The sequence below is a fragment of the Diaporthe batatas genome (assembly GCF_019321695.1).
Source record: "Diaporthe batatas strain CRI 302-4 chromosome Unknown Contig00004, whole genome shotgun sequence".
Lineage (NCBI taxonomy): Eukaryota > Fungi > Ascomycota > Sordariomycetes > Diaporthales > Diaporthaceae > Diaporthe > Diaporthe batatas.
In genome coordinates, this window is record NW_025408551.1 from 2,114,856 (window position 1) to 2,141,888 (window position 27,033).

Sequence of the window (27,033 nt, forward strand, 5' to 3'; positions counted from 1 at the left end):
CTTGGCAAGATTAGGTTTGGTATTGTGTTTTTCGCCGTGATGACACCCCCGAGTTGCCCTCGGGTTGAAAGATGATACAAAAACACAGGCAAGGAGAGTCAATGTAAGTTGGAACTTTTCTTTTCTTCTTGTTTTCTAATCGACTGACTGCACTGAACCAAGCCGAGCTGCTCAGGCTCAGTGCTGTCCATCCCAGCACTGGGGCCTGCCTGCGTACACAATACAGTACACAAAACAAAACATTCTCCACACAGGAGCCGAGTGCGGCTGCTCCGCAAAAAGGGCTCCGCCGGGTGGGAAAGCAGGTGGCCCTCCCTGCCTCATGTCCAGCGAGAACTTGCTTTCCCTGTCGATGACAATGGTGTCATGCCAGGAGTGCGCTATCAAGCGTGACTCGGGGGGACCCAGAGTGGAGTGCGCATACGTCTTCTATACCCCCCCCCCCCAGGGTGCCGGGTTCTGGAACACGGGCGCCGAGGGAGAGAGACGACCGAAATGTGACCCATCAGCCGGATTCCGCGTCCGTTTCCGATATAAAGTGTTTGTAAACATTGCTCCCTGGGAAGCTGGACAAGCTGTACCAGATCAGACGTTTTTTCGCCTCTTTTCAATAGGTATTGGGTAGGAAAACCTGAGACTAGGCATTGCGTCAAAGAAACACTGCTGTTTCTAGGCTCTTAAGAATAGTGATTATACAATATTAGAATGTACAAATTCCGCAAGCTAGAGTGTCAAAGAAAACAGCCCTTGCAAATGCTCGCTTGGTTTGGAATTCATCCTTCGGGAACCTCCCCAAAATCGACCGCCCAAATGCAGTGAAATGCAACACAGTACTTGATTTGCAGTCGCGCGCCGTATGTACACAGGCGCCCGTCATTGTCCTGAGGTGAGCGAACACCCCAGGAGCGCCTCGGCCGGCGCATTTGTCGCCTGGGGGGCTTGGCTTGGTTCCCCCGTCCTCGACCCTGCCTCCTGCTCCCCGCTCCACGTTCTCCCTCCACACGTCCAGCATTAGCCAGTGAAGCCGTGGCAGAGCAGTCGGTCGGCTGGTCGGCAGGGTCGAGAAGCGAAAGCGTGCGCAGGGGTATCCTCGATTGCAGACAGCGGAAAATGGCAAACTGAGAGCACCTCCTCCAAACGCCCCATCCCCTTTCAGAAAATCGGTATCAAAGTCGTTACTGGGGGAGGGCTTGTGTTTCGCCAAGCCCTCAGGTATATATATATGAGTGGTCGTAATCAGTCGGTGACGTTCGGTCCGAGTGGTGGTTATGGTGGTGAGTGGTGTCGGTTGGTCTAGTGGTAGTCCTCGCGCGACTTCTCCTTCAGCCCTCCAATGTCGTCCATGTCAATGGAGTAGAACTGGTGTTTGCTCTCCTTCTCGTAGGCGGGAAGCTGCTCGTCGTCGAGGGGCTCCATGCCGACGGTAGCGTTGTCGCCGACGCGCACGACGAGGACGCGACCGCTCTTGCGGCGCCCACTGTCGTCCTCCTCCTCGGGGAAGGTGATGTGGATCTCGGGGACGTTGTCGGGCGAGTGAGGGGGCTGGCTAGGGTTCGACAGCATTGGCTGCCCGTCCTTGTTGAAGACCAGCACGCTACTGTGGCCGTTTCTGGTCTCGATGGTCAGACGGCGGTGGTTACTGCTGCGCTTGGCGTCTTGCACGACGTCGTTGTACTGGGGTAAGGAGTCCTTGCGCACTCTCTGTTGCTTGTTGCGGATTTTCCGGAGGCCGAACAGGACTCCGCCGAGCACGAGGCCAAGGACGACCACTACACTCAGGATGATGATCAACAGGTTGATGACGTTGGAGTTGCCACCATCCTCCCCGGCAAGACCGTCGCGCATGGCGAGGTTGTTTCGTTCGATGAGCTTCGACATGGCAGGCATGGCGGATGCGGTTTTGCTGTTCCTAGCTGTTGTCTGTCTTGTTGGGTTGATACGTGTATGGTATTCAATGAATGAGTGTGATGAGCAAAACGATAGTGATGATGATACTCTGGATCGAGCAATGAACGACAGTGGTTATCCTGCCAAGGGTGTCAGTATATGGTACTTCGCACAGGGCGTGTCTCTCTGGGACCATGTCTTGCCGCGGGCGGTGGGACAAGGGAGGAAGGGGATCTGAATCATGAGGCGCTGGTATAAGAATGCGGAGGGCGCCCGACATACCTCGAGGGAGAATGGCCCAGGCTGTCAGGTCGGGGTTGGAAGAGTCAGGATCACTAGGTATTACTGATTGTTTATCGCGTGGCAGCGCAGTCGACAGGAATTCCCGGGGACGGTGGGCAGGTCAAGTACACACAAGGGAAAATGAAAGGACGGAAACTCGACTGAAAGAATGAAGCCGAGACCAAGGAGGCAGGGAGGGGACAAAGTCTAATCTCGAGGGATTACGAGCAGTGTAAGTGCAACATGTGCATGCAGTATTGCAGTATTGGGAAGGAACGAATGTGGACTTGACGACGCCGGTGACAATGGACCAGGTGGTGAAGGAAAGGGAAAGAAAGGAAAGGGTTGGAAGGGGCAGGACACGGGCAGGCCATCCCCTTAGATGAGATCGAGCCGCTCGAGCCACAAAGAGCACACCACCCACACCACCCAGCATCACTAAACCCGCGGATGCACACTATCGATGGCTTACCGCCGCCCACTGCTGCGCTGCAGACTTGACTGCAGGCCGGCCCTGTCCTGTCCTGCTCTGTCCTATCCTATCGTGGCCTGCCCTGCCGCCTCTGCCCTGGCACACACACACCGCACACGCACACGGGCTGACGGGCGGCTTGCCTGATCGATCGCATTGGCTGTCTGGCTGTGTTGGCATGGCCCAGATTGGGGACTGGGCACCTGGCAACTGTGCTGGACTGGCTGGACTGGCTGGAACTGGCTGGGTGGAGGATGGACCCAACTCCACCACTGCGGATTGACGATGGGGTTCGGTTCGATGCAACTAGACTGCAGGTGCCAGGGACAGAAATGCAGGTACGCACGGGGGGATGCAACGGCGCCAAAGCTCGGGTGGAAACCACGCCCGCGAGGCCCTGTGCGCCCATTGGCCACTCCCTGGCCGCGCCCGGCTGCACCCCTGATCATTGCCGCCCTAGCGTCAGCTCAATTTCAACGCTCAGGAACACACATCCAATCAGTCGCCTCGCCTGTTTGTAAACGAAGGGAGCGAGTGGGTCACCCAATTTGGCACCCATGGCGGCTTTTCCTGCTGCTTGGGGGTCCTTCCAGACCTCCGCCTGCCCAGGCTGCCCTGTTGGCCCTTTCCCCTTACCCCTTCTGGCTGCGCAAACCAAATTGATCAGCATCGTTCAAGGTCACGATGCTTTGCCTTGCCTGCCCGCCCGCCCGCCCGGGATCAGTCCTCCCTTTTGGCTTGGCCTCTCTTGTGGCTCCAGCGCCCACTTGAACTGTGCGAGGGCTGAGAGGATCGTCTCGCCTCGCCTCGCCTCGCCTCACCAGGACATCGTCGTCAAGTCATGTACTTCTAGGTACGGAGCACTCGTCCTCGTCCCCTTTGTCCAGCATCCATGCACTAAACACCAAGGACCTTGAACTTAACTTGGCAGGAATCCGACAGCCAGGAGTCAGGACAAGCACATCGGCCCGGCACCTAATGTCCGGCCCAGACGTTCGTCCCGTCCCCTGGCTTCGATATGGACCTTCAACAAGAGAACGGAAATTCGCGCACCCTCAATCGGAAGGCGCGCACCCATTTGCTGACTAAGAAGTATAGAATACAAGATGACTTCTTCTCGAAGGGCTGGCTGGGGTGAAGGGGGCGAGCCCCGGAGCGCGAAGCATAGCGGAGGGCCGTGAGTAGGGCCGGTAGGCACGACCCGAGTTCCCAGAGGACCAACCCGCCCTGTTTGTGGTCCCTTAATTGTGAAGAAGCCTTATGTGTTGAAGTTGTGAAGACTTTAAGGTCCTGTGCTCTGATTGGTTGAATAGTAGGGAGGGTGCGTGCCTTCCGATTGAGGGTGCGCGAATTTCCGTTCTCTTCAACAAAACCAATAGAACAAAGACTCTGCCGCCGGTGGCCACCCATGGCTGCCAGGCCAGGCCAGCTGCGCCCTTCGGCTCACTGCCTGCTTGGGGGCCGCCTCCCCTCGTGTTGCATGCGTCGCCGCTGACCCGCCCAGCCTGCCAGCCAGTCAGCCAGTCCAGCCATTCCGGTCATGGACCCGAGTCCAGACCAACCCATACGTCCCGCTCACCTGGTTCAACAGCTTGGTTGCATGGGCTCGCATTGGATGGCGGCGTTGAGTCCTCCTGCAACTGCAACGTCACCGCACTGACGTGTTTGGCAAACATGCGAGCCAGGAAAAACTCTTGCCAATAGTTCGAGGGTTGCACGAGAGCCCACGAGAAACCCCATTAGAGTTTTGCCCTACGTTCGAGTCCATGCTCACCATGTGTCGCGTTGTATGAAGATCATGGAGATCACCTCCGATTCAGGTCCTCTGGTCCTTCTCAGCCGCGCCCTCACAATGACCAGTCCTCTTCAGAATTTCACTTCAAACCCTCCTGACACGCAGCGATGCAGGATTGCAGCCATGCAAGCACAAGCTCTCGGACACGGCCACCGGTAAATCGCCAGACTGACTATTTTGGTTGGACACCCAATCGCTTCTTCACCTTGGGCTCAGAGGCGCTCGCCTGCTTCCAGAAATAGGTTTGGCCAGTCGGTCGTGCAGTCGTCCCCGGAGCGAATCGCCTTGCGTCGTCGTCAATCATTTTATCCGGACTCCGGCGTTACCATGTGTCGACAGGGAATGCCATTGCCGGCCGCAGGAAGCTTCGGCATTGGCAGTGGCTCCTGTTTCCTCGCCGACCCTGCATTCGCCGAAAGCATATATGACTGGTTCAAAGCTCCCCTCGCTCGCCACCGCTGGCTGGTCGCACCTCTCCGTCAGTCTCGACCTCCTCGTCCGCTGGCCGGCGGGCTGTGACCCGGCTCAGAGCTTGTGCTGTCGGTTTGTTCGCAGCGCATGAGGCGGCTGAGCCTATCCCACGGCCCGCTCTGGCTGAGAGTGGACGTCTTGTCACCCATGGCATTGCCGTTGTGCGAGTCTGGCCTGCGCCCTGCAATCTCGATGGCAGCCTGCGCGGCTGCGCAACCATGTCGTGAACCGCAGATTTGTCTTGGCCACTTACCGACCGCCATCAGCCCAAGAAACGGTTTTTGGCTGTTCTACAAGACTGTGGTGTCTGTCGCCTGTCCCGCCCCGTCCGCGGCGTGGCCTGCGTCTTTGCCCGACGCCAGCCCGGGTCAAGACGACGGGGCAACATTGCAGGCAAACAGGTTACTAGAATGCATCGTACGTGAACTGCTTCTCATGCAACGCGACGGGGTCTCTCGTTGGACAGGGCACCGCAGCCTGCTGCAGCAGACGGCCACGGCCATGGAAAAGCAGAGCACATGGCTGTCGCTGATTGTCGTTGACGACCTGCTCACGCAGCTATTTGTCGGGGCTAGTCCTCGGCTCACCGCCTCTCTACCCACGCAAGGATGGATGCTCATGAAGTCACAGTGTGTCTTTGCCGGTGGGATCGGCCCTCGTCGGGAGGCCTGGGATGCTCGCTAACGGGCGAGTATCACCTCGTCCGAAGTGTTAAGACGATCTTGCGAGGCGTCGTGACGGACAGGTCGCCCGAACTGCCATTGGCGATGTTTCACCTCGGGTCACACAAGGGCGGGGTCCTGTCTCCCCCTGGAGCTCTGCCCCGGTATGAAAGCCCATGGTGGAGCAACTCGATTACCCGCCCCCAACCCTCACAGCTCAATGCGCACGATTGTTGCTCGGTGCCCTTTGTTCTTTGGGACAAGACGCTGTTGGCGGAACCGAACCTTGTGTTGGTGATGTTTGATTTGCGTTGCCACATGCGAAGCTTCGGGAGTCAAAGGCCATGGGCGGATGGAAATAGAACAGGCCCAAAAGCTAGACCCAACCCGGAGGATTGGCCAACGGGCCATATGCGACCAGGGACGAGGGGGCGGCGGCTGTCGTTGGATGTTGGTGCAGAAGAGGCTTCAGTCCAGAGCCGCTACTCCTGCAGGTCACTGTGGTCTGCTGGTCAGCTGTAGTCCTGTGCGCTTCTCCTGAAGGCAAAAATTCTGAAACGTCAAGCTACCTGGCAGTAAGGGCAATATGACGATCACTGCGTCTTTACGAAAAAGCTTTGACGGCGCGGAGGCCAAGCTGCAGGCCCTTGTGGGGAAGGGGTTGGATCATAACAATAATACCGTACGAGACGGCCCTCGGTGTCCTCTTGTAGCTGCTAGTGTAGGTATGCTCTTATGGGTACATGCGGGCACGCCACCAGCCTGGCAGCCAACCAGCCTACCGGCCTTTTTTCATATGCAGATGGCAATGCAAGATCCGCCCGCACAGAAGCCGCCCACGGGTCTCTGCCCCCACCAAAACTGCGGGGCATTCCGCGGCTGGCCGCTGAGGCCTGAGGGTGCAGCAAAGGGGGTCCCGGGGTCTCGAAACTAATTGACAGAACCCTTCTGTGCTGTCTAGTCCGTACGGTACCGACCGGAAAGGTCGAATATTGTGACAGCCCTTGACAATAGCTAACAGCGGGACCGGACGTGGTGGATTAACTTATCACAAACTCCAATATAGACTTTGCTCCAACCTGGTAGGCTCCCACGAGGGCCGGTGCCGAATAGAAAGGGGAGCGAAGAAATGGAAGACGACGACCTATACGAGCTTAGCTTATTGATTGTCGATCCCCTCTGCCCAGCTTGCCAGCGAAAGTGGCTTGAAATTTTAAAATTTGTGACGTTCCTGATGTGCGCGCATCTCACACAGCCAATATGTAGGGGCCGCGATTTCACCATGACCGTTCACGGACAGTTATGCGGCCCTCGCCCGCACACACACACACACACATTACACAAGAGTCGCCTCGGCTGGTGCTGGTCTGACCTTGCTGTCACGGCCCCCTGTTTCCGCTTTGTGGACAGAAACAGACGACCAACTTGGGATGTCCAGTTGGCTGTCCAACAGACAGCTGTATGCCGATGTGGGTTGGCCGTCTGCCGCCGGGCTAAGCGAACGCGCGGCGGAGCAAGCAGAAGTCTCTTTGTTCTGGCGATGTGCATGAACGGCAGTGCCGATGATGTCCCTCGCGCCTCAAGTGCTCCCTTGGTAGAGGTTGGTTATTATTAGTGGCGGGCCAACATGCCAGTATTTGCTGTGGCAGAGACCACCCTATACCGCACCTGGAGGCCCACAGGCGGGATAGAATGCCAATGGGCCCTGGGTGCAAATTAGATGGACACAATATTGACCTGGACCAAGGCGGTGGGTGCGAGGTGCGGGCGGCGGAGGGTCTCTCTAGGTGAGCGAGTGTGCGGCGTGGGGGAGAGGGAGGGAGGCCAGCTCTGGGCCGATGCATCGATCTGACGGCCGTCCATCTGGTACTGGCATCTGGGGTACGGGGTACAGTAGTCTAGCCTACCTCTATCTTTGTGTGGGTGAGGCGACCTGACGTGACCCGAAAGCTGTTCCTCCCTTCCAAGAGCTGAGGCTGGCCAGATGGGGAAGTCGCCCTCATCTCTTGCTGTCCTCCCTGCTGCCCTGCCTGCTGCCCTGCGTAGTTGTTCATTGCCCGTCATTTCGACTTGCAAAGCATCCGTCCCTTCTCTCCTCCTCCTCCCCCCGCCCCCTGCTAACTGTACTCTTGAAGGGAACACATGTCCAAAATCCCACCACGTCCCCCCACCCCAGCCTACTTTCTTGTCCATTTCTCCAGCTTGTTGGTATCTACAAATCATATGCACCAAAATACACCACCGTACAAAAAAAACAGGTCTTTCGGACTGCTGGTCGTTCGTTGGTCTTGCGACTGTTACAGCCTTGGAACAAAACAAAAAGAAAAGTATCCACACCACCCTCGCTGACCGTCACATATCAAGCCGTAAATAGCCCTGTACATCATCGGCCAACGCCAACAGCAACACCCAGTCATAGTCGCCCCTCCACGCCGCAAACGTATTTACATATCCATTATTCCCTACTCCTGCTCGTCACCGCGGAGTCGTCCGTCACACACCCGGCCGTTTAAGTCTTCGTCTGTTGCCCTGCAGTAAGTCGCCCTTTGGTTCCCAGCCCAGTGACGTGACATCGTGGCATGACCAAGAGACGCAGGCAGCTAGGAAGGCAGGCAGGCAGGTTGACATATTGCAAGCTGACACCTCCCTGCAGCTACCGACAGGATCCATCACTGCCGCCGCCTCGCAGGCCACACTTTGTCCCGCGAGACCATCTAGAGCAATCGAGCATCATCTGAGCCTGTTGCCACGGAGGGCAAGCTGGCCGACCCGCTTCGGCCGCCTCGTCCGATCTCCTGACTCCCGGGAACCACATACCGTCACCAAGGAGCCCGGCATTCACGGACAAGCAGGCACTTTATAAGTCGGGCGAGGGAGTGTCAGCCTTACCAGCCATATTAGGTGCCTGGCCAGTCCGGTGCCGCCCCTGCACGTCTGCAATAATTAAAGCCGCGGAGAGTTTGCCCGTCCCGGCGCAGTTAGTGCGCACGCAGGAGCGCTAGGCTGCCGCATCCTCCACTCCATCGACCTGCAACCTCGCACGACACCAAGGGCCATCGCTGCCGCTTGCCGCTTGCCGCCTTAGAAGACGGCCGGACTCTGTCGCCGGTGCGCATCAAGGCCTGCACCATCGACTCGGCCGGGGGAAAGCACAAAAGCCAAAATTCAAAAGCCAAGACGACTGACAGAGAAAAAAAAACCCTCGACAGGACTGAAAGCCAAGAAGACTGACAGAGAACAAAAAAACGCTCGACAGGACCGACAGGGTGTTTATCGTCGCGGTGAGTCGTGTGACTTGCGACATCGTCTCGGACGGGTCTACCCCTGACATGTTGCTGCTAACAATGCGCTAATGTTGACTTGTGGCAGACAGGAGCCACACCGGAGTCAGTATCTCAAACATTCAAGAAGCTCACCCCGCAAAAATCCCAGGCCTTTTCAGGGTCCCTCCTCCGGCCTCCGCTCCCTCTCCTCTCACTTCTCGTCGTGTTTCTGGAGCTCGGCCCGCCCAAGGTGTGGTCCGCGGTGCAGTCAGTGCTTGAATATTATCACCGTCGAAAGTCTGGTACAGTGCCGTGCTGTGCCTCGCCTCCCCCCGCTCAGCTCGCCGCTCAGCTCAGCTCAGCTCAGCTCCGGTCCAGTGCGCCTGTGGTGCCGTGCAGAGCCGGCGCAGTGCAGCACGAGGCTGTCTCTCTGTTCTCTCAAAGTGGGCTCGCTGGCCGCTTGTCTGGCTGGCACCGCGCTCGTGCTGTGCGTACTTTGTCGCCCGTTTCCAGGTCCTCCCCGGTCTGGTCTCAGGTGTTTCGCAGGCTGGATCATCCACATTTGCTGCCCCTTGGCACTGGAATGCAACCTTAAGACTTCACAAATGCAACCTTAACCTTCCCGCCCGCCTCCGTCCCCGTCAACTGCATTGTCGCAACCCAAGCCCGACACTTTGTTTGCATTGATTGACCCAGCACCACCCTGCGCCCTGCCCTGTCCCTCGCAAGCCACCCCGGACGGCAGCACCGCACTACAGGACCACATAGGAGACCACAGGCAAACTGTCCTCTGAACAAAATCTACAAAGGTACACAGACAGATACGGATAACATACTACACATTCTACACATCCACATACACACGCGCGCATACAACAAGCACGCCCCTTCGGGCAATCCTCGCCCGCCCACGCCCACAAAGGTATGATTTCTACCAGTACACACCAGCCCGCGCACCTATCAGCCCTTGCAAGTTGCGAGGGTGGAGCGACTCGGCCCTAGGCCAAAGCCAGGCTCCACTGGCTCGTCGGTAGTGCTCCCTCCCTCCTTTCTGGCCCATGGGCTAGGGGCCTGCCTGCTTGTGCCTGGCCTGACAGCTGAATGCCTTTATCTTAGCGCATTTGCAGCACACACTCCAACCTCCTCGCAATCCGAGTCCTGCTCCCCCAACTTTTGCCTTCCTGCATCAATACTTCAAAATCATCTTCCTTCTCTGTACATCTTGGTTCGCACGCACGCTTTCGCGCCCGTTGTTTCCATTCTAATTACGTCTTGTTGTCCTGTCTAACGTACAGCTGGTTTCTGCCGCAGGCTATTTACCATCCCGCACACATTCAGCAAGATAATTTCCGATTCTCGACCGCGAGGCTCCGCTCCGGAGTGACGCCCGCCATGGACAACACCCAACCAGTGAGTCGCCCGAAGCCTCGTCACCGCGCACATTCTTGTCACAGAACGGATGCGCCTGGCCCAGATGATACGCCCTGCACTGTCGTTCCGTCTTGTTGTGCGCTTGCGCCTTTGACCCTATGCGCCTCGTGTAGCCGGCCGGAGGGCACCGATTTTGAGGTTGCGGCTGACCCCTCGGAGCAGATTCACGGCCAGCAACCGAACCGCAACTCCAGACCCACGAACCTCTTCAATTCCCTATTGAATGGCACCGCACCAGTAGGAGGAGCCGGCAGTATATGGACCCAGAACCCCATGACGGATAACCTTTCCTCGAGGGACAACTCAGGTGTTGCTGGTGCGTACAAGAACTGGAACATCGAGGGCGCAAAATTGACACAACCCACAGCGGCCGGCCAGCCGCTGCACTCTGCACAGCGACAGGGCGGATCCGAGGCCACCCGGTGGCCCTCCAGCGGCCTGGGGAACTGGCCCTCCCAGGACAACGTCCAATCTCGACCGAACGCATCACGAAGCACTTCCCCACCGTCCGCGTTTCAGAACAACTCCAACACCTCCCCGTCCTTCAACCCAGGCCGCTTGACGAACGGGCAGAGCAACACCTTTCCCACCACCCTCGCACACGCATCCAACGGCGTGATCAGCCGCGGCAGTATCTCGGGCCCGGCCGGCAGGGTCAACAGTTTCCAGTCCGGGTTCGGCGGCTTTGCACGAACCAACTCGGGGGCTTCTGCTTTTGACGATGGCGCGGCGCCACGCGACTCGGGGCTGCCGTCGTCCAGGCAGTCCGAGAGCGAATCGGCGGTGCAGTATAACAACGAGGTGTCTGGGTTCCCCCAGACGATCCCGTCACATAGCCGGCATGCCTCCAGACCATCCCTCAGCGCCGCCTCCTCCTCATACTATCAGCAACAGCAGCCCTCGAGGTCCCAGAGCCTGAACCCACAGCTTGATGATGCCGCCCTGGAGGCTGCTCGCCAGTCCCTCGCGAGGAACATGCCAAACAACTCCCCGGCCCCCCGCTTCAGCACGGTCCAGGCGAGCACACCCGCGCCGTCGCAGATTTTCCGCTGGGGCGATTGGACGCCCGGAAACGGTGTCGGCCAGACCTTCCCCCAGGGATCCAGGCGGGAGTCGTTGGCAATGAGCGTCAACCAGTCCGCCATGAACAGCCCGAGGGCTTTCAGTAACGCCAGGCCTGCCGAGCCATGGGCTAGTCCGGCCACGGCTGTGGACCTAGACGCCCTCAGCGGGCTCCAGCGATCGCAGGGCCAGCTGGCAAGGCTGCCCAACCAGCTGCCATATGCCGACCCCTCCCCGTACGGCCAGATGAGCCAGAGCCAGCTCTCCGAGCTGCAGGCCCAGGCGCAACTAATGCAATCGGTATATCTCCAGAATTACACCATGCAAGCACAACCATACTACGCTGCTCCTACTGGCCCGGCCGCTTACGCCGGCCGACCTGGGCGCACCCAGAACCCTTTCGAGGGCTTCAAGGCAACGCCCCAGCTACTCGAGGAGTTCAAGAAGACGTCGAAAGGCGCCAATAAGAAGTGGCAGCTCAGGGTACGTGGGCCATTGTTCTGGTACGGGCGTAACTAGTACTGATGAGCCGCAGGACATTTTCGGTTTCGTGGTCGACTTTGCCGGCGACCAACAGGGGTCTCGGTTCCTCCAGGAGAAGATTCCCATTGCTAACAGTGACGACAAGGAGAGGGTCTTTCAGGAGATCATCGTGAATGCCAACCAGATGATGACAGACGTGTTTGGCAACTACATCATCCAGAAGCTGTTCGAGTACGGGACGCTCGCGCAGAAGAAGACGCTCGCGCTTAAGATGAAACGAAATGTGGCGCAACTCTCCATGAACATCTACGGCTGTCGATGTGTACAGGAGGTGAGCAGAATGCGAAAGTCTTGTAACGCTGCGCCCCTGCTGACCCCTTTCTAGGCCTTCAACGTCATCCTCGTCGAGCAGCAGGTCGAGCTGGCCAAGGAGCTCGAGCCCGAGCTGCTGAAGCTGATGCAGGGTGTCCACTCGAACCATGTGATCCAGAAGATCATACAAAAGCTACCCAGGGAGCACATCGACTTTGTCTACAACGGCATCCGCGGCAAGGTCTTCATGCTGTCGACGCACAACTACGCATGCAGGGTGATCCAGCGGATGCTCGAGGAGGGCACAGATGATGACAAGGCCTTCATCCTCGAGGAATTCCTCCGCGACGCGCACAGGCTGGTGCCGGACGAATGGGGAAACTACGTCACCCAGATCGTCCTCAAGGTGGGAGGGCCACAGGCACGCGCCGAAATCATCCGTCTCTGCATCGACCAGTTCCTGGTCTACTCCAAGCAGAAGCACGCAAGCAATGTTATGGAACACTGCATCGAGCTCGGAGAGCCGGAGGATCGGCTGGAGATGTACAACCTGATCATGAACACCCGCACAGAGGACGGGAGCGGTCTGCTGCAGGCAATGTGGAAGGACCAATACGCCAATTACGTTGTCCGTAAGTCTTAACCCCACCCGGTTTGCAAGTCTAGCTCACGGCGGACCACGGGCGGCTCGCTGACCTCAACGACAGAGAAACTTTGCTTCCACCTCCGAGGTGTCGAACAGGAGACGCTCATCAGGGAGAGCCGGCCCTACTACCTTTCGAGGAAGAAGCCCAGCCGCCCTGATGAGAAGTGGGCGGCCTTTGAGAACCTGATGAGCCAGTTCCGGGCCACCGCTTCGAGGCAGGGCAGTGTTAGCAGCGCCAACGGTGACCTGAACGGGGCGACGGCATCACGACCAAGCTCCCAGTCCGACATGAACTCGGCGATGCCCACGCCGGCGCTCACCACGGGTGGCAATAGCCCGCGCACCAGCTCCTCCCAGGCCACCAACGACGGGCCGGCCGACGCCGACACGCCTCAGCCGCTGAAGGACCTTCTCCACAAGTTCGGCGAGACGGGCCTGCAGGAGAGGGAATCAGCTTAGGCGACGAAGGTGACAACGGTTCACCTAAGGGGGGGGTGTTTGTGCCTCGTCATCTTCTTACCCCCCCAGGTCTATATTCCTCCTTTTCTGTACACGTCCGAGACTCAACAGGGACCGAGTGGCCGATAAGAGTTACAAAGGCAGGCGCATTGTCAAAAAGCAACCGGATCGGACCGGACCAGTATCGAAATTCTTGTCCATTGTTTTTTGGGGTTTGGGTCCTGGTTTATATTTCTGGTGGGTTTGGAATCATCACTATCTTCAACGTTACCCCTGGATACCATGTCATGTCTCTCAAGCATAGGACATTAGCGGGTTATGATGGGCTCAGACGAGCCGGGCACAGCGTACACAACGGACACAAGGTCGGGCAAAAAGTCCTCGGGATGGGGTGCTTGTTTTCCTTTGGCCGTCGCCAACTCTCTTTACCTCCCCCCATCACACTGTACTAGTTCATGTCGTCCCACCCGACGGCGACAGACACGTCGTCTGGCGGTTGTCTCTCGCTTACCCCTATTAGTTTTTTTGGTATTATTTCTGCTGTTCATACTTTTGGCTCGGCTGGGTATATGGGATATTTTGGTCTTGTTTCCTTGGTCTGTCTCACTCTAAAGGAGATCCGGCACAGTAATGAGCGGGGTGAAAGACTCAGCATAATGGACAGGCGTTTAGTGTTCAACGGGGTACAGCGGTGTTTTTCAAAGGGGTTTCGGGCAACTAAAAATACAGCCAGAGTTTCTGTTCTACCTGAGGTGGTCCCTTGTGAATTGTCTGGTGTGGTGATGTTGACCTGTGATGCGCGATTACTTGGTCCCGCCGGAATCGAAACCTCGCCCACACGTCTTCCATGGCCTGCGTCCACCGCGGCATCGTCGGCAGCCTTGTTCTGCACCGTCTAGTGAGGCTGCCTGCCTGTCCTGCGCGCTCACGAATGGCCTCCGGCAGCGCTGGAGCGAGGCGTCTAGAGGTCAGGCAGCCTTTTGTCTCTGCCACTGCCCCAGCACTCCTTGTGTCATCACGAGCGAGCTCAATGTTGGCCTTGTTCGCCACACACGAGCACCTCCTCCTCCTCTAGCGCAGGGATGGCATGCGCCTCCCATCTCGGGCCCGGGGAGGGAACGCGTGGAACAGGGTTCAGGTGTGGGCCGGGAGGCTGCCACGGTCTCTTGTGGGGTGGACTGTGGGGAGTGGTGCCTGCGCAGGGCTGGGCTGTTGCGGGGCTTGTCGGTTTGGTTCTGTCTGGGTGAGTTTTGGTTGTGGTTGATGGAGTGGGTGAGGTGAGGATGATCATGAGGACGTGGCGGCCTGGTATTTCCTTGTGAGTAGAGCATGGCTGGCTTGGACTGAGGTGATGAGGATTCCCAGCTTTGAATATTGTGCGGATCATCTCTTTCGGGGAGCAAAGACAAGATAGTTCTCAGCGTTGTCGAAGCCGGCTTGGTGATTTCGATTCTAGGAGCTGCAGGAATTGCATAGAGAAAGCCTGTTTAGACGCCAGGAGCCGGTAACATCAACGATGTGATACGGCTTCTAGCCAGAATAACCTTCTTCCAACACAAATCACTGAGACTTGGATGATTTGGCTCATTCTTGCATTTTGTTAGTGAGGTCTTCACGATTTGCCTAAGCGGAACACGCCAACAACATTTTCTTTCTCGACTCGAGTGTATGTCAAAATTCTGGTCGTAGGTCTCCTGCCCAGGTGCCTTTGCTCCAAAAGAACTATCAAATCTAAGCCCACAATCGGATCCTAGCGCCTCACATCCAGACAACAAGTTGAACGCCTTGGATACGTTTTCGATTGACGGAGTGTGACAGAGGTTCATTTTCACGGCCCAAGGCTAGGTATATTAATTAGGGTTGCCGCTTCTTGCTCCGAGGTCCCGGCGTCCATTAGCAGTGGTTCACATGGTGCTCTTCTATGCTGTCGTCCCCCATGAAATCTGCCAAGTCTCTGTCCCAGCCTCGGATCGTATCCCTCATGTGTTCGGCCATCTTGACCCATAGTCTGCCATGCCCAATCCGGCCGAGATTCTCTGAGCTCCTGTTTGTGACAGAGCAGGATGCGCACCTGCATGTGAATTTTCTGTACACTGCATGGGCCATCTCATGCACCAGTGTTTCCAAAAGGTCTCTCATTGTCGGGTGCGACCTGGGAGCGCTGTCGATGTAGATGTTTACTTGTCCATCATGCGTAGTCTCAGCGCACCCTAACCACGTGTCTTGCCCTGCATGCTCACCAACGTGGCCCGTGGCAAAAATATCATCTTCAAACTTCAGGTCTGCACCGAGAGACCGGTCGAAGAAATAAGAATCAAGCCAATCCATCATAAACCTCAAATCCCTAACCTCGACGAAACGAACGCACACACCGGTTCCCAGTTGTTCATTCGACCTGTCAGTACCAGCCCAGCGTCTGTATGTCGTGATGAAAGCTTGTCTCATTCCTAGCTGCTCATAGTACTCGGGGCTTGTGAACTGCTTAACTACGCTCAGTATGTCATGTGGCCTATGCGAGAACTTGACGAACTTCACCGATTTGCGTGGTGGGAGTATGCTTGCGGAGGAATCGAAGCCGTGGATTTCAGGAGGTGTGTGATATGCCATGGTGCCGATGTTCCTGGGCTGTGAATCGCTTATTTGTTGGTATTTCTGATGCTGTTGTGTCTCTGGGAAAGCATGTCCGGCAGGTTCGAGACAGAGCCAGCTTATGTACTTGTGTTCAACCGCAGGGCAGATGGATCATCGGCCAACGGCCTCGGGGCCTCAGGACAGCGCAGACGAGGCCCAAGTCGTCAAGGACAATGTGATTCTCAAATCGATGTTCCAGGTATGGGTATTTTGATTGTCTTTTGCGGGGTTTCACACCTGTTTCCCAGCCGAGGGTGGTGCCGACAAAGAGAGGTCTCGGATATTTTTTGAAGCCTGAATTTATTATTCCTGTCGCTGATTATCTGAGGTGTTATCTTGAAGTGCCGTAGAACAGTCTGATCTGATGCCCGCTTTGATTCCAACTGTCCAGGTGTTTACACACGACTCGGACCGCAGGCCTGTTGATGGAGGTGAAGGTCGGATCTCACAAGACGACCAGATAAATAAGGTGCTGGCTTTTAGTTACTTGAATGCTCAACTAATCAATGGCTCTACTCCAGCACTGTGAAATTGAAACTACCGCCTCCCGGAGCTCAGCCATATCCAAGCCCCAGGATACCGAATAAGTTTCCAAATCCCAAACTCCGACATGAACATTGTGAGGCTCGACGCATGAACAGTACCTAGGTAACATGGATCTGATGGAACTTGGGAAAGGCCAGGTCCCACCAGGTTCATGTTAAATACATGTGGCAGTATAAGATGTATTCCGGCCGGACTAAACCGAACAAGCATTCATCCCAGGTCCCGAGTGTATCCCTCATATGTTCCATCATCTCTCTCCACAGCAGGCCGTGCCCCCACGCACCGAGAACCTTCCAATCTCGATGATGACGAACGCACACAGGACAGTCACACGAGAACACGCGATAAGCTGCGTGTGCCACCTCGTGAACCAGTGTCTCAAAGATACTCCGGACGCTACGACACGGATGAAGCGGGAGCGTGTCGATGTATACGTGTATCCTCCCAGAGCCACAGGTTACCCCCAGCGGCTTCACACCTCCGGGAAGCAGGTATCCTCCGCCCCCCCCTTGGTCGAAGATGCCGTTTTCGGCGAACAGTCCCACATACGGGACCTCGAGAGGGACCAGGTAGGGGGCACTCTGGGGTCCGTCGGATCGGCGCTCCATGGTGCACGACCCGCAGAAGAAATACACATCCAATGCCCGCAGTGCGATATGCAGGTCCCCCCTCAAATCGTCCACCATTTCCCAGTACGGGGGCCGTGTCACTTCCAGCTGTCTCCATTTGTTGTACAAGTCGAGGAAGACTCTGCTCGCATTTATTTGGACCCGGTTCGGCCGTAGTGTAAACATCTTTGTGGCGTATAGGATAAGGTATGGCGGATGTGACAGCGGTATCAGCCGCATGTATTTCCCGTCGTTTAAGCCATCGTCAACGTAATGGCAAGGAGAGCAGCGGTGTTGGCTGCTATGTATGACGCGAGGGGGTGTGGGTGCCGGCAGGAGGCCGTTATCAGGGAAACGCCACCGCGTTGGCCCCCACGGAACCGTCTTGGATGCCTCGAGTGGCAGCCCATCGTGTTGCGTATTCATCGTGTGGAAACGAAAGTCCAGGACAACTCCGGGCATGTGGTTCCGTGCTGTTTCGAAGCTGGATGGTTTGTTTTTTTCGCAGCGTTAGAAGACTGACAACCTCTGCTAGGTGATTGAAATACGGAAGTCGTCACCTCGAGGTATTAATCAACGGGAATCTGAGTTTGCTCTACCTGGCCACTTATGTGGATTCTAGTCAGCGCCATGAAGCGAGGCGTCCTACCTAGGTAGCCTTATCTGGACGGCACAAGGCTAAAACCACGCGCCCACATATTGTGTTCTCTCTGTAGTATTAGTGTTTGTGTTTTTGAACACTCCAATGGTGTGAAGCATTTAGTAGTGTATAAAGGCGCTATAAACTGTTTGTGTGTATGGGGATGAGAGACGGAATCATTAGTGGAAAATTTGGGCGGAATGGGGGGCGCGAGCCGAATGTACTACGGTACTTAAGTACCTAGGAAACTTACCTGACCATATGGTGCGATCTTAATTTTAATTTATTCGTATGTGAGGTAACTACGCTATTAGACCTAGCATGATCTGGTTTGCTGGCCAGGGTGTTCCTAAACGCCATAGGGCATAAAAAAGTCCCGTCTAGTAAACTGCGGCGGAAAGAGCACCAGGCAATTCCAGGTTCCTGTGCTGTACTCCGATGCATGCGCCTCCCAGATGCAGATGCCCAACCGGGCTTTTCCCACGGTGTCCACCCCGAGTCTGCCTGGCCTCGCCCTTCCTGCTTGCTTATTGCACGTGTAGGATATCAGGAGCCGCACAAGGCGTTTGCGAACCTCAGAGCTGGGCCCAACCCGCGGCCCACTCCTTGAACAGGGCCCAGTCGGCGCGAGCGTCCCGCATGCACCACAGGACCAGAGCACCCACGCCGACGACCTTGAGCACGCGCCGCACGGGACGCCCCTGCCGCCGCGGGGCCGCTCCTCGTCGCCCTCCGGCATGCTCACGCAGTCCTCGAGCCAGCGCCCCTTGTCGATGCAGTCGGCGTCCAGGACCTCGCGGCACTGCTTGCACGCCCGGGGCGAGCACCTGAGGTGGCAGTGGGGCTGGCCGTCTTCCGGGTAGTGGCAGCCGCTGGCGCGGCCGCGGCAGCGGGTTGGCACCAGGTCGGGAGGGGATTCGGAGCCGAGTGTTTTGTGGTTGTTTGTGGGTGATTTTTCTGACCGGCTGCTGGTGCTGGTTGGCGATTGTGACGAGTCTGAGGAGGCGTAGAAGGACGGGAAGGGCTCAGTCTTCCAGGCCGATGTGTCGTCATGATTTTGGTCCATCATGCTTTAAGTGGTCTTTCTGTCGTCGGCGGTGCTGTTCCGATGTGTGAGGCGTGTTGGGTGATTTGGATCAGATCAAGTGGTGCTTATTCCGCACATCGTGTTTTGTTTTCGACACCTGTGACAGTCATTTTATATACTGCATTCCGCCCAACTTTGCACCCATCGTCGGTGGTGTGCTTAGTACAAAACAACTGAGCAAGTGTGTCCAAGCCCAGGCATGTGACATGGAAATAATTGCCACATGGTGTCCGGCAGAGGACTGCTTCTCGCCGGGTGTAAGCGGACGTTCGCAAGCGCATCCTAGTGTGCGGAGTTGGCGCTGCGGGCTCTGATTGGCCTATCCGCAATATGCACTCCCGGGTGTCATATATTGTCGGTTTTAAAGTGTGTCGGCCGCTCATTTAGGTTGGAGCTGGTCTTCAAAAGCTAAAACAGGCGGTGTTGTGGCCAAAAACGGTGGCTGGCATCGCGGAGGTGGCTTCACGATGGCCTACGACGGCCCGTGATGGCCTCACGATCGGCAAAATGGACGACAGCGACCTCGCCGCCGCCAAAATGGACGACCACGGGATCGAACCGTGTACCTCGCGCAGGACGATCCCTCTTGAATCAGATTCAAGAGAAAACTGATGCTAAGCGCGCGCTCTACCATTTGAGCTAGACGCCCTTGGATGATCTGCATGGTTGCGGTGGGGATCATGTAGATTGTGGGGGCGGGAACACGACCCTGACTCACACTAGCCAGCTAGGGGATAATGTGTTACCCGGACTGACTAGTTGGACTGACTAGTTGGACTGACTAATTGGTATAAGCTCCTGAGTCGGATAAATACATTATAAAAGGGTGGTTGTTCTCTATTGATCCTATTTACTGACCGCATATTGATTTCACTCTGCTTGCGGACGGTGTAGGGGGTGCTCTGCAAATAACCTTCATCCATTGTGTCTTGAAAGCATGCATATTTCGGAATTGAGACAGTCTCTCATAGCAAGTCAACACACCTGTGTACTTTACATGTCCCGTATTCGCATATGCGCCGTTGGTGACCATCACGACTCCATTAAGACGAGAGCAAATAATTTTATTTCTTATCCCCATAAATATAAACATATGTGGCACCTTCATACAGTGGCAAACGCTCGATATTCAGTCATAGAAAATACAACGCCAACAACGGTGAAAACACAATACATCTGTGGGCACGTGGCCGAGACGAGCGCAAATCCATCAATACTCCAGGCTCAGTTGAATGCACACACATGCACGCTTCAGCTCAACGCAACCGGTCCAACGCTTACTCACCACAAAAGAATCGGCTTGACCGTGGTGCCATCCTCCATGTCCTTGACCGCCTGGAGGTGATCTTGGGCCGGGTAGAACTTGACCAGCTTCTCCACGGGGAACTCTCCGTCCTTGTACCACTGGATCATGGTCGGAATGTACTGAACAAAACTGGTTAGCAGTCACCAACTCGTCGCCAGGTGTCTGGACAGCCATACCTCTTCCGGGACGACGCCACCCAGTATGGACCCATGAACCGACCTGCCCGACTGCGCACGTGTCAGTGAATATCTTGACGACCATCGAACCGTTGTGCTCACAAAGATCAGGGAGGAAAGGTCGAGCTGCAACACTGGATCCTTCGGCGGCGTGGTGAGGAGGAATGTTTTCCCCTGATTGGCCGTGAACTCCAAGGCCTGCCGGATCAACGGAGCTGCCGCTGAGGCGTCCATCGTGATGGTCGTCCCGACCCCCCCGGTGATCCCTCTGACCTCCTCTGTCAGGGTACCCTTGATGGTGCTCGTGTTTATCGTGTGAGTGGCCCCCACGCTCTTGGCCAGCTCGAGCCTCGACGGGACCCTGTCGACGGCGATGATCATCCTGCACCCTCTGATCTTGGCGGCCTATGTCCCGGTCAGCAACCCGTGCACCTGGTCTGGTAGACGCGCAGGTGAACCCACCATGATGCCCGACAAGCCCACCGCGCCGAGCCCGAGGACCGCAACGGTGTCCTCCGGCTGGGCGTCGGCGAGCTTGGTCATCGTCCCGGCGCCGGTCTGGATCCCGCAGCCGAGCGGCGCCAGGAGCTTCAGCTCCTCGTCGTTGTCGACCAGGCCGGTGACCCTGACCACGGAGCACTGCTTGACCCTCGTCAGCCGCGAGAAGCTCGACTGCCCAAAGAAGGAGCCGCCGACCGCCTCCCCGGGGTTCTGGAGGCTGGAGAAGGCGTCCTTGACGCCGCCCATGTTGATCTGCCCCCACTTCTTGCAGAACCCGGGGCCGCCGGCCTTGCAGCAGTGGCACTCCTCGCAGAACGACATGGACAGGAGGACCCTGTCGCCGTCCTTGACCTTGGTGACCTTTGACCCGACGGACTTGACCACGCCGGCGCCTGGTCACAAGTGGTTAGCCTCCGGCTCACGCGGTGTCCTGGCTGACAAGCACCTGGGCATTCTCGAGGAGTAGTCCGCACCTTCGTGGCCGAGAACCCGCGGGTACGGCGGCAGGCCGAGTAGCGCCTCCCCATCAGTCCCGCTGCCGCAGCGGATGTCAGAGTGGCAGATCCCGGTGGCCACCATCTCGACTATGACCTCGTCCTCTGCGGGAGCCGACAGGGCCACATCCTCGAGGACCCACGTCCTCGCGCCGTCTTGGGGTGGGCGGCAGACAATCGCCTGTGTTTGGTGGATCTGTGCAGTAGCCAACATTTTGTAACCGTCTCGAAGTGTAGAGTAGTAATGAGCCCTCAGTTGATCCTCAGACGACCAGCAGTTATGAGATGCCCTTTTATAGCCGGTTTGGTATGTTGACTAGTCAGCTGGCTTGCGCGGCAGCTTCGGTCGCCCAGTTTCGCCCAGGCGGATAACGCCCCGATTTGATACTACCGGGCCTCGGAAGAGTTCCATGTTCGGCATCTTGGCTGCTATATGGTTTCGTTTGTTTATCCCCCGCGCCTTGGGACTACAAGACTTCCTTCACTCCATAGGCGGTGCACAGTAGTCCTGGAAATACTGACTATCTAAGAATAACAGTCCTAGTCTCTCAGTCTTCCGAACTATTACTTCCCTTCCTATTACCAGATTTTTCTGTCACTTAAGAAATTCAACCACCAATTAGCCATTAAATAACAGTTATTTTCAAGTTCTATGTTTAACAATCAATATATTTTGAAGGAACACTTGTTATTTACTGGTTGTAGAAGGAAGGCACGTTGGAAAAAGACGGCGGACTTGTAAGTTATGACCGTCATTTGCGCGCACTGTGCTGTGCTATTGTCCAGCCCCAGACAGTCCCATAATTACCCATAACTGAATGACACCTGGCAGCCCAGGTGACTCAAATCCGGTAAGATCCGGCAGTTTCTGGTCTTGGCCGTCGTTCTGGGGAGTCGTTGCAAACTTTATTCCCCACTGAACTGGTCGATTATGATATTTCTTTTCTCACAGGGCGACCCATGAGCACAAACCGAGTCTGCCGAGGGAACAGGTTTGTCTCATCGTGTAGGTGCGACACGTCAACTTCCAAGGCTGGTTAGAGAGTTTTGTTGCATACACAGTCCAGCCAATGAACTAACACACTCTGAACTAATTAGGTAGGCATTTCAGAAGGTTCACGAAAGTTAGAGATCAGAGATTCGAACCTTAAACACAGGGGCTACACCTACAAAGGCAATTCAAGTAGGTGTGACGGGCTTTCCCCGCTCACTACTCATCGATCTGCCCTGCTCGGGTTCCTGATAGACTCCCCTTCCCGAGGAATACTGGGGCTCGGGTGCACGCCCCATTTTTGCGGCTGCTAAATCTGAACTCTAGTATCAGATCTACGGTAGGCTTTTCCGAGGTTGACATACAACCCACTTTCTGCGTTCTGCTTCTGTACCTGGTTTCGCTTCTATCCTGCCTACGTCCGAGGACATACATGGCGCCTCTATACAGTGGTAAACGCTCAAGGATCTGCTTCTCTACACCTCACCACCCACTCCAAACCCAGTAAAGTAAATCCTCTCCAGGGCAGTCAGCCTAAGCCTTCGCCGTCGGCGTCGCGCAAGCAGCCGTGTCAGTCACGATCTGCGAGTGGCCAGGCCGGACCGGGCAGTTGGGCAGGTCATTGCCGTTGACATCCATGGGGTTGAAGGCGGGGGTGCCGCCGCCGCCGTACCCCCCGACGGGCGCGAGCAGGGGCCTGGACTGGGTGCACGTGGTGTTGGCCCCGGCCGTGCTGCACGAGACGTAGTCGGCCAGCATGGTGAAGTTGAGCGTGAGGGCGAGGGTCTGGTACGCCTTGTTGGGCCGCTGCTCCTGCGCGTCGCACCAGTACCACTCCTGCACCTGGATCCAGCTGCGCCCGTCCGAGTTCACGTTGAGCAGGTTGGACGAGTCGCACCGGCAGCTGAAGGACCCGGCCGAGCTCGCGCAGCGGCCCGCCCCCGGGCACGTGAAGGTGCCGTTGCCGTACTGGATCTTGACCGAGGCGAGGCTGGTCGTGCCCGTCCTCGAGTCGGTGCTGGACCTGAGCTCCGCGATGGCGATGGCCTTGGGCATCGGGCAGCCCTTGGACTCGTAGGGGTTGGCCGTCGGGAAGTCCGGCGCCGCCGAGGTCGTCGTGCTTGGCGTCGAGGCAGCTCCCACGGCCGCGGACGGGACTGTTGCCACGGCGGCCGTGTTGGACGTGGAGGAAGACGAGGACTTGGGCGTGTTGCTGGGCGCGGCGGCGGCAGCGGCCGGAGACGTGGGCGTGCTGCTGCTGGCTTTGGTCACTGTCGTGGTCGAAGACTTGCTTGTGGTCGTCGTGGTCGTCGTGGTCGGGTTGTTCCCCTTCGCCGGAGCAGAGATGCAGCCCCGGTCGTAGTAAACGTCCGAGCTGCTGTCATCTGCGCCGAAGTTGCCATCCAGGGGGATGTTGAAGAGCATGCACGTCTTCTTGCCGTATGCGAAGCTGAGGCACTGAGGGTCTCCGGCGCACTTGGCCGAGCATGCCGCGTATGAGTTGAGCTTCCCTCCGCTGTCGTAAAAGTAGTTTCCCTGGTCAAAGTCGTAGCCTCTGGTGCCGCAGATGTCGGCGCGTTTCCTGTGAATGTGCCCACCGCGGCGGACATGACCGGCCTCGGCAGATCCACCAAGGACTGCTACCAGCAGAGCAACGGTGTAAGCCTTGGAAAGCATATTGAATCTCTATAACAAAGTGTACTAAAAGAATGTGTTTATCAAGTGACTACTTGACTGAATGAGATATCTGGTAAGAGCATGTGCGGTCAAGAGTCTGATTGGGTTGAAGAGGGAAGAAGATGTCTATCCTGCATATACTGAAGTCATAATACAACGACAGGGCAACATATACTCCCGGACAGCAACCTCCACATAGACGCTACACCGGCCCTCGACATCCGCAACGGAACCGACCGAGATCAAACCGATCGGGGTGGCCTCTGCGCAGGGACAGTTGTAAGAAAGACATATGCACAGACAGCTGCCAACTGATTATTAAGCTTGCTTCCGAACTGATTGGAAAGCTTGTGTGCGTAAAAGTCCCGAGATCAAGCTAAGGCCTTCTTGTCCCGTAGACACCGTCGGCGCATGGACGGTGAACAGGCCTCCGGTCTTTATCCCGGGAGACAATCACAACGCTGTGAATATCGACTAAATGTTAGTCCCAAGCTAAAGCAGGGGTAGCATCGATATTCATGACAATTACTTTCGTATAGCTTCGGCACTGACTGTAGCCGTATTAATAGCAGCGGGACGCGGGTGCTTGGTACCTGAGCAAAGAGCTTCTGGACCTGTCTTTATATTCTGGGCCCGTGGAGCGCGGGGGGCGGTAGGTGATTGAAGGCTAGCCTAATAAGAGTCGTCGCCCAGTGTCTGAGAGCTTTCAGTGTCCTCGACGACCCGCGCGTCCTCTCCCTTGGGATCAGGCTTCCGGGCTGCCTTGCCTCTGCGGATAGCGCCCTGCTTGCCCCTTCTCGTCTTCGGAGCGACGGGGCTATCTTCGACGTCGAGCGGATCAGAGTCACCGGCGGCCTCCTCGCCACCCGGTGTATCCTCTTGGACAGGCTGGTCCTCCGACGGGCAATCGGGGACCCAGCCGGGGGCAGCAGAGGGCTCGGGGCGACCACCTCGTCTCACACGCTCCTTGTTGCGCTCTTTCTGGAGCAGCACGGCCTTTATTGCCTGCTTGGCGTGGGCGACCGACGGGACGTCCACCTTGTTCCTGGTCGGCATGACCGCGTCCACGACCTGCCGGGTGTCGGCAAACATGCGAAGGTCGAGGTGCTTGACCCTATCGAGCGCGCTCCGGACGGCATACAGGTCTGTCGTGTTGACAAAGAAGGGCCCCCCGTCAGCGTCGTCCGCGCGGGTAGCATCAGCACTGCCGCGGACGACCTTGTTCTCTATGCGGCTCAGGAACTGCAGCCAGATCGACGGATACGCATTCTCGCCGTAGGGTCTCTCGTACAGGGCCTTTGCCGCCTCCAGGAGCTCGGCGGGTGCCATACTGCCGTCCTGGTGTGCCTCGACCGTCGAGGCCAGCGCCCGGAGAGACAGGTCGTCCCCGCAGCCGCTGAGCCTGTACCTGCTCTGGTATCCCGTGCGGCAGACGACGGCCCACTGGAGCGCCAGGGCCATCTTCTGGGTGTTGAGCCCGAGGAGGGGGTGGAGGATAATGGGTATCAGGGCCTCGCAGAACCTCTGCGTCCAGACGGGGCTCCACCCTTTGTGCGAGTCGGACCTGAACTCCAGGCCGGTGCCGGGTCCGATGATGTCCGTGGCCAACCTCCCGGTGAAGCGGAACGCCGTCTTCCACACGGTGATGACAAACGAGGGGACCTCCTGTCGCTTCTTGAAGTCGCTGTCGTCTGAGAGCCGGGCGACCAGCTCGGCCTGGTCCGCCCTCGACCAGTACTCGTCATACTGGGGCGTCGGGATCCGGTTCTTGAACTCCTGCGCCGTCCGAGGCGGGTAGGAAGCCTCCCTGTCCAGCACCGACTTATTCATGGCCCTCGCCACGCGCCGCCCTGCCCTATCTCTACCCTCCTCGAACGACTGGCCCTTCTTTTCGGGCAGGTAGACCTGTCCCGGGCCGCTACCACCCTCCGTGGAGCTCTCGCTCACACCCAGGGTCGGGACCACCTTCGCACCCTTGGCCCTGAGCTGCTTCTTCTCGTCCCTGAGCTTCCGCTTCGCCCGTCTGACGACCTTGGCGTGTCTCTCCACCTTGAGATTACCCCCCGATCCCGAGCCGCTCGACTCGCTTTCGTCGTCGTCCTGCTCTGTGTTACGCGCGCCGCGCCCTCGCTTGGCAGAACCCCTGGCCGCCTGCCCCCCCTTGCTCTTCTGATGCGACGAGCGCCTACGTTGCTTGCCAGCATCCCCTTTGTCGTTTGAATCTTCTCCGGTTGCGTGCTCAGACGTGGAAGCGCCGGCTTCGTCGTCGGCATTGAAGGTCGCGTCGTTGTCGCTGTCGTCGTCGGCCTCTTGCCCCTCTGTGCGTGCGCGCTCAGAGCTCTCGCCAGTCTTCTTCCCCTTCGTGCCCGAGGCAGGACGTCCCCTCTGTTTGCTCCTTAGAGCGCGTCCGATCATCTTGGTTGGTCTGGCAGCTTGCCGGTTGCCTCTCTCTTAACAACAGACAGTGTCGCCCGCAGCAGCAGCAGTTTTTCTTCTTGGGCGCAAGGTTGTCAGGTAGCCTGGGCTGTGAGTTGAAAGCATGGGCCACTGGGGTGGCTGCGGTGGGACCCACACGTCTGCAGGGGGGCAGTCTCTCGAGGGCACGACATCAAGCGATACAATGTGGCTATCATGCAAGGGATCATAGAGGCAACATGTACTGCGTTCTCGTTGCCCCATGACGTGAGAAACATCCTGGCTGGGTTTGTGGCTACTTTGCTATGCCTTACAAGTGTCCTGCTCCGAGACCACTCGGTCTTGCGGGCTCTCCTGCCTCCAAACCTCTCGATAGATACACATCAACACGGTTGCTCGCCGTGTTGGCGTCTGGCAGATTCAATTATGGTTTTCTGTATGGATCTTCTGGCCCCTGCCCGGCTACGCGCCGAGGCATCCTCAACTGTCCTATGTTCTGGCCCGTCATAGTGCCCAGTGAAACTCATGCCTGGTAGAAATGTAGTTGCACTTGTGGAGGCTCCATGTAAGACGCCATGATGCGTCCAGTCGTCCAGTGTGTTGACAGACCCTGTTGACACCGACACCCACATCCCATCCCGTAGTGCCCCGCGCCCGACCTCTGAGCTAAGGCTTTTGACCCACCACCACCACAACAACAGTCCCCCACTGCCCATCACCTCGACATACTGTGGTG

At 57.2% G+C, this 27,033-nt stretch overlaps 7 protein-coding genes across 7 annotated transcripts; 2 read left to right on the forward strand and 5 right to left on the reverse strand.

The window, feature by feature from the left end:
- Positions 1 to 106: 106 nt before the first annotated feature.
- On the reverse strand, positions 107 to 2,958 carry KVR01_004302 (uncharacterized protein). The gene is made up of 2 exons (XM_044790310.1): positions 2,170 to 2,958; positions 107 to 2,027 (listed from the first exon to the last, which is right to left on the reverse strand). Exon 2 carries the CDS (start codon positions 1,885 to 1,887, stop codon positions 1,294 to 1,296), a length of 594 nt encoding a protein of 197 aa, XP_044646466.1. The 5' UTR covers positions 1,888 to 2,027; positions 2,170 to 2,958; the 3' UTR covers positions 107 to 1,293.
- Positions 2,959 to 2,966: 8 nt separating this feature from the next.
- KVR01_004541 (uncharacterized protein) lies at positions 2,967 to 4,337 on the forward strand. The gene is made up of 2 exons (XM_044794587.1): positions 2,967 to 3,494; positions 3,573 to 4,337. Exons 1-2 carry the CDS (start codon positions 3,199 to 3,201, stop codon positions 3,724 to 3,726), a joined length of 450 nt encoding a protein of 149 aa, XP_044646705.1. The 5' UTR covers positions 2,967 to 3,198; the 3' UTR covers positions 3,727 to 4,337.
- Positions 4,338 to 7,678: 3,341 nt separating this feature from the next.
- Positions 7,679 to 14,416, forward strand: KVR01_004057 (uncharacterized protein). The gene is made up of 8 exons (XM_044791584.1): positions 7,679 to 8,850; positions 8,939 to 9,754; positions 9,949 to 10,242; positions 10,426 to 10,579; positions 10,631 to 11,808; positions 11,861 to 12,139; positions 12,194 to 12,752; positions 12,828 to 14,416. Exons 3-8 carry the CDS (start codon positions 10,225 to 10,227, stop codon positions 13,223 to 13,225), a joined length of 2,586 nt encoding a protein of 861 aa, XP_044646221.1. The 5' UTR covers positions 7,679 to 8,850; positions 8,939 to 9,754; positions 9,949 to 10,224; the 3' UTR covers positions 13,226 to 14,416.
- A 3,809-nt stretch (positions 14,417 to 18,225) lies between these two features.
- On the reverse strand, positions 18,226 to 18,719 carry KVR01_004499 (uncharacterized protein; the record flags this gene model as incomplete). The annotated part of the gene is made up of 2 exons (XM_044794614.1): positions 18,226 to 18,380; positions 18,413 to 18,719. 2 exons carry the CDS (start codon positions 18,717 to 18,719, stop codon positions 18,226 to 18,228), a joined length of 462 nt encoding a protein of 153 aa, XP_044646663.1.
- Positions 18,720 to 20,018: 1,299 nt separating this feature from the next.
- On the reverse strand, positions 20,019 to 21,428 carry KVR01_004354 (uncharacterized protein; the record flags this gene model as incomplete). Its single annotated transcript, XM_044789443.1, has 4 exons — positions 20,019 to 20,162; positions 20,322 to 20,624; positions 20,682 to 21,112; positions 21,194 to 21,428. The coding sequence occupies 4 exons, from the start codon at positions 21,426 to 21,428 to the stop codon at positions 20,019 to 20,021; spliced, it is 1,113 nt and encodes a 370-aa protein (XP_044646518.1).
- A 1,311-nt stretch (positions 21,429 to 22,739) lies between these two features.
- On the reverse strand, positions 22,740 to 23,882 carry KVR01_004461 (uncharacterized protein; the record flags this gene model as incomplete). Its single annotated transcript, XM_044791333.1, has 1 exon — positions 22,740 to 23,882. One exon carries the CDS (start codon positions 23,880 to 23,882, stop codon positions 22,740 to 22,742), a length of 1,143 nt encoding a protein of 380 aa, XP_044646625.1.
- Positions 23,883 to 24,554: 672 nt separating this feature from the next.
- Positions 24,555 to 26,297, reverse strand: KVR01_004725 (uncharacterized protein; the record flags this gene model as incomplete). Its single annotated transcript, XM_044786576.1, has 1 exon — positions 24,555 to 26,297. The coding sequence occupies one exon, from the start codon at positions 26,295 to 26,297 to the stop codon at positions 24,555 to 24,557; it is 1,743 nt and encodes a 580-aa protein (XP_044646889.1).
- Positions 26,298 to 27,033: the final 736 nt, after the last annotated feature.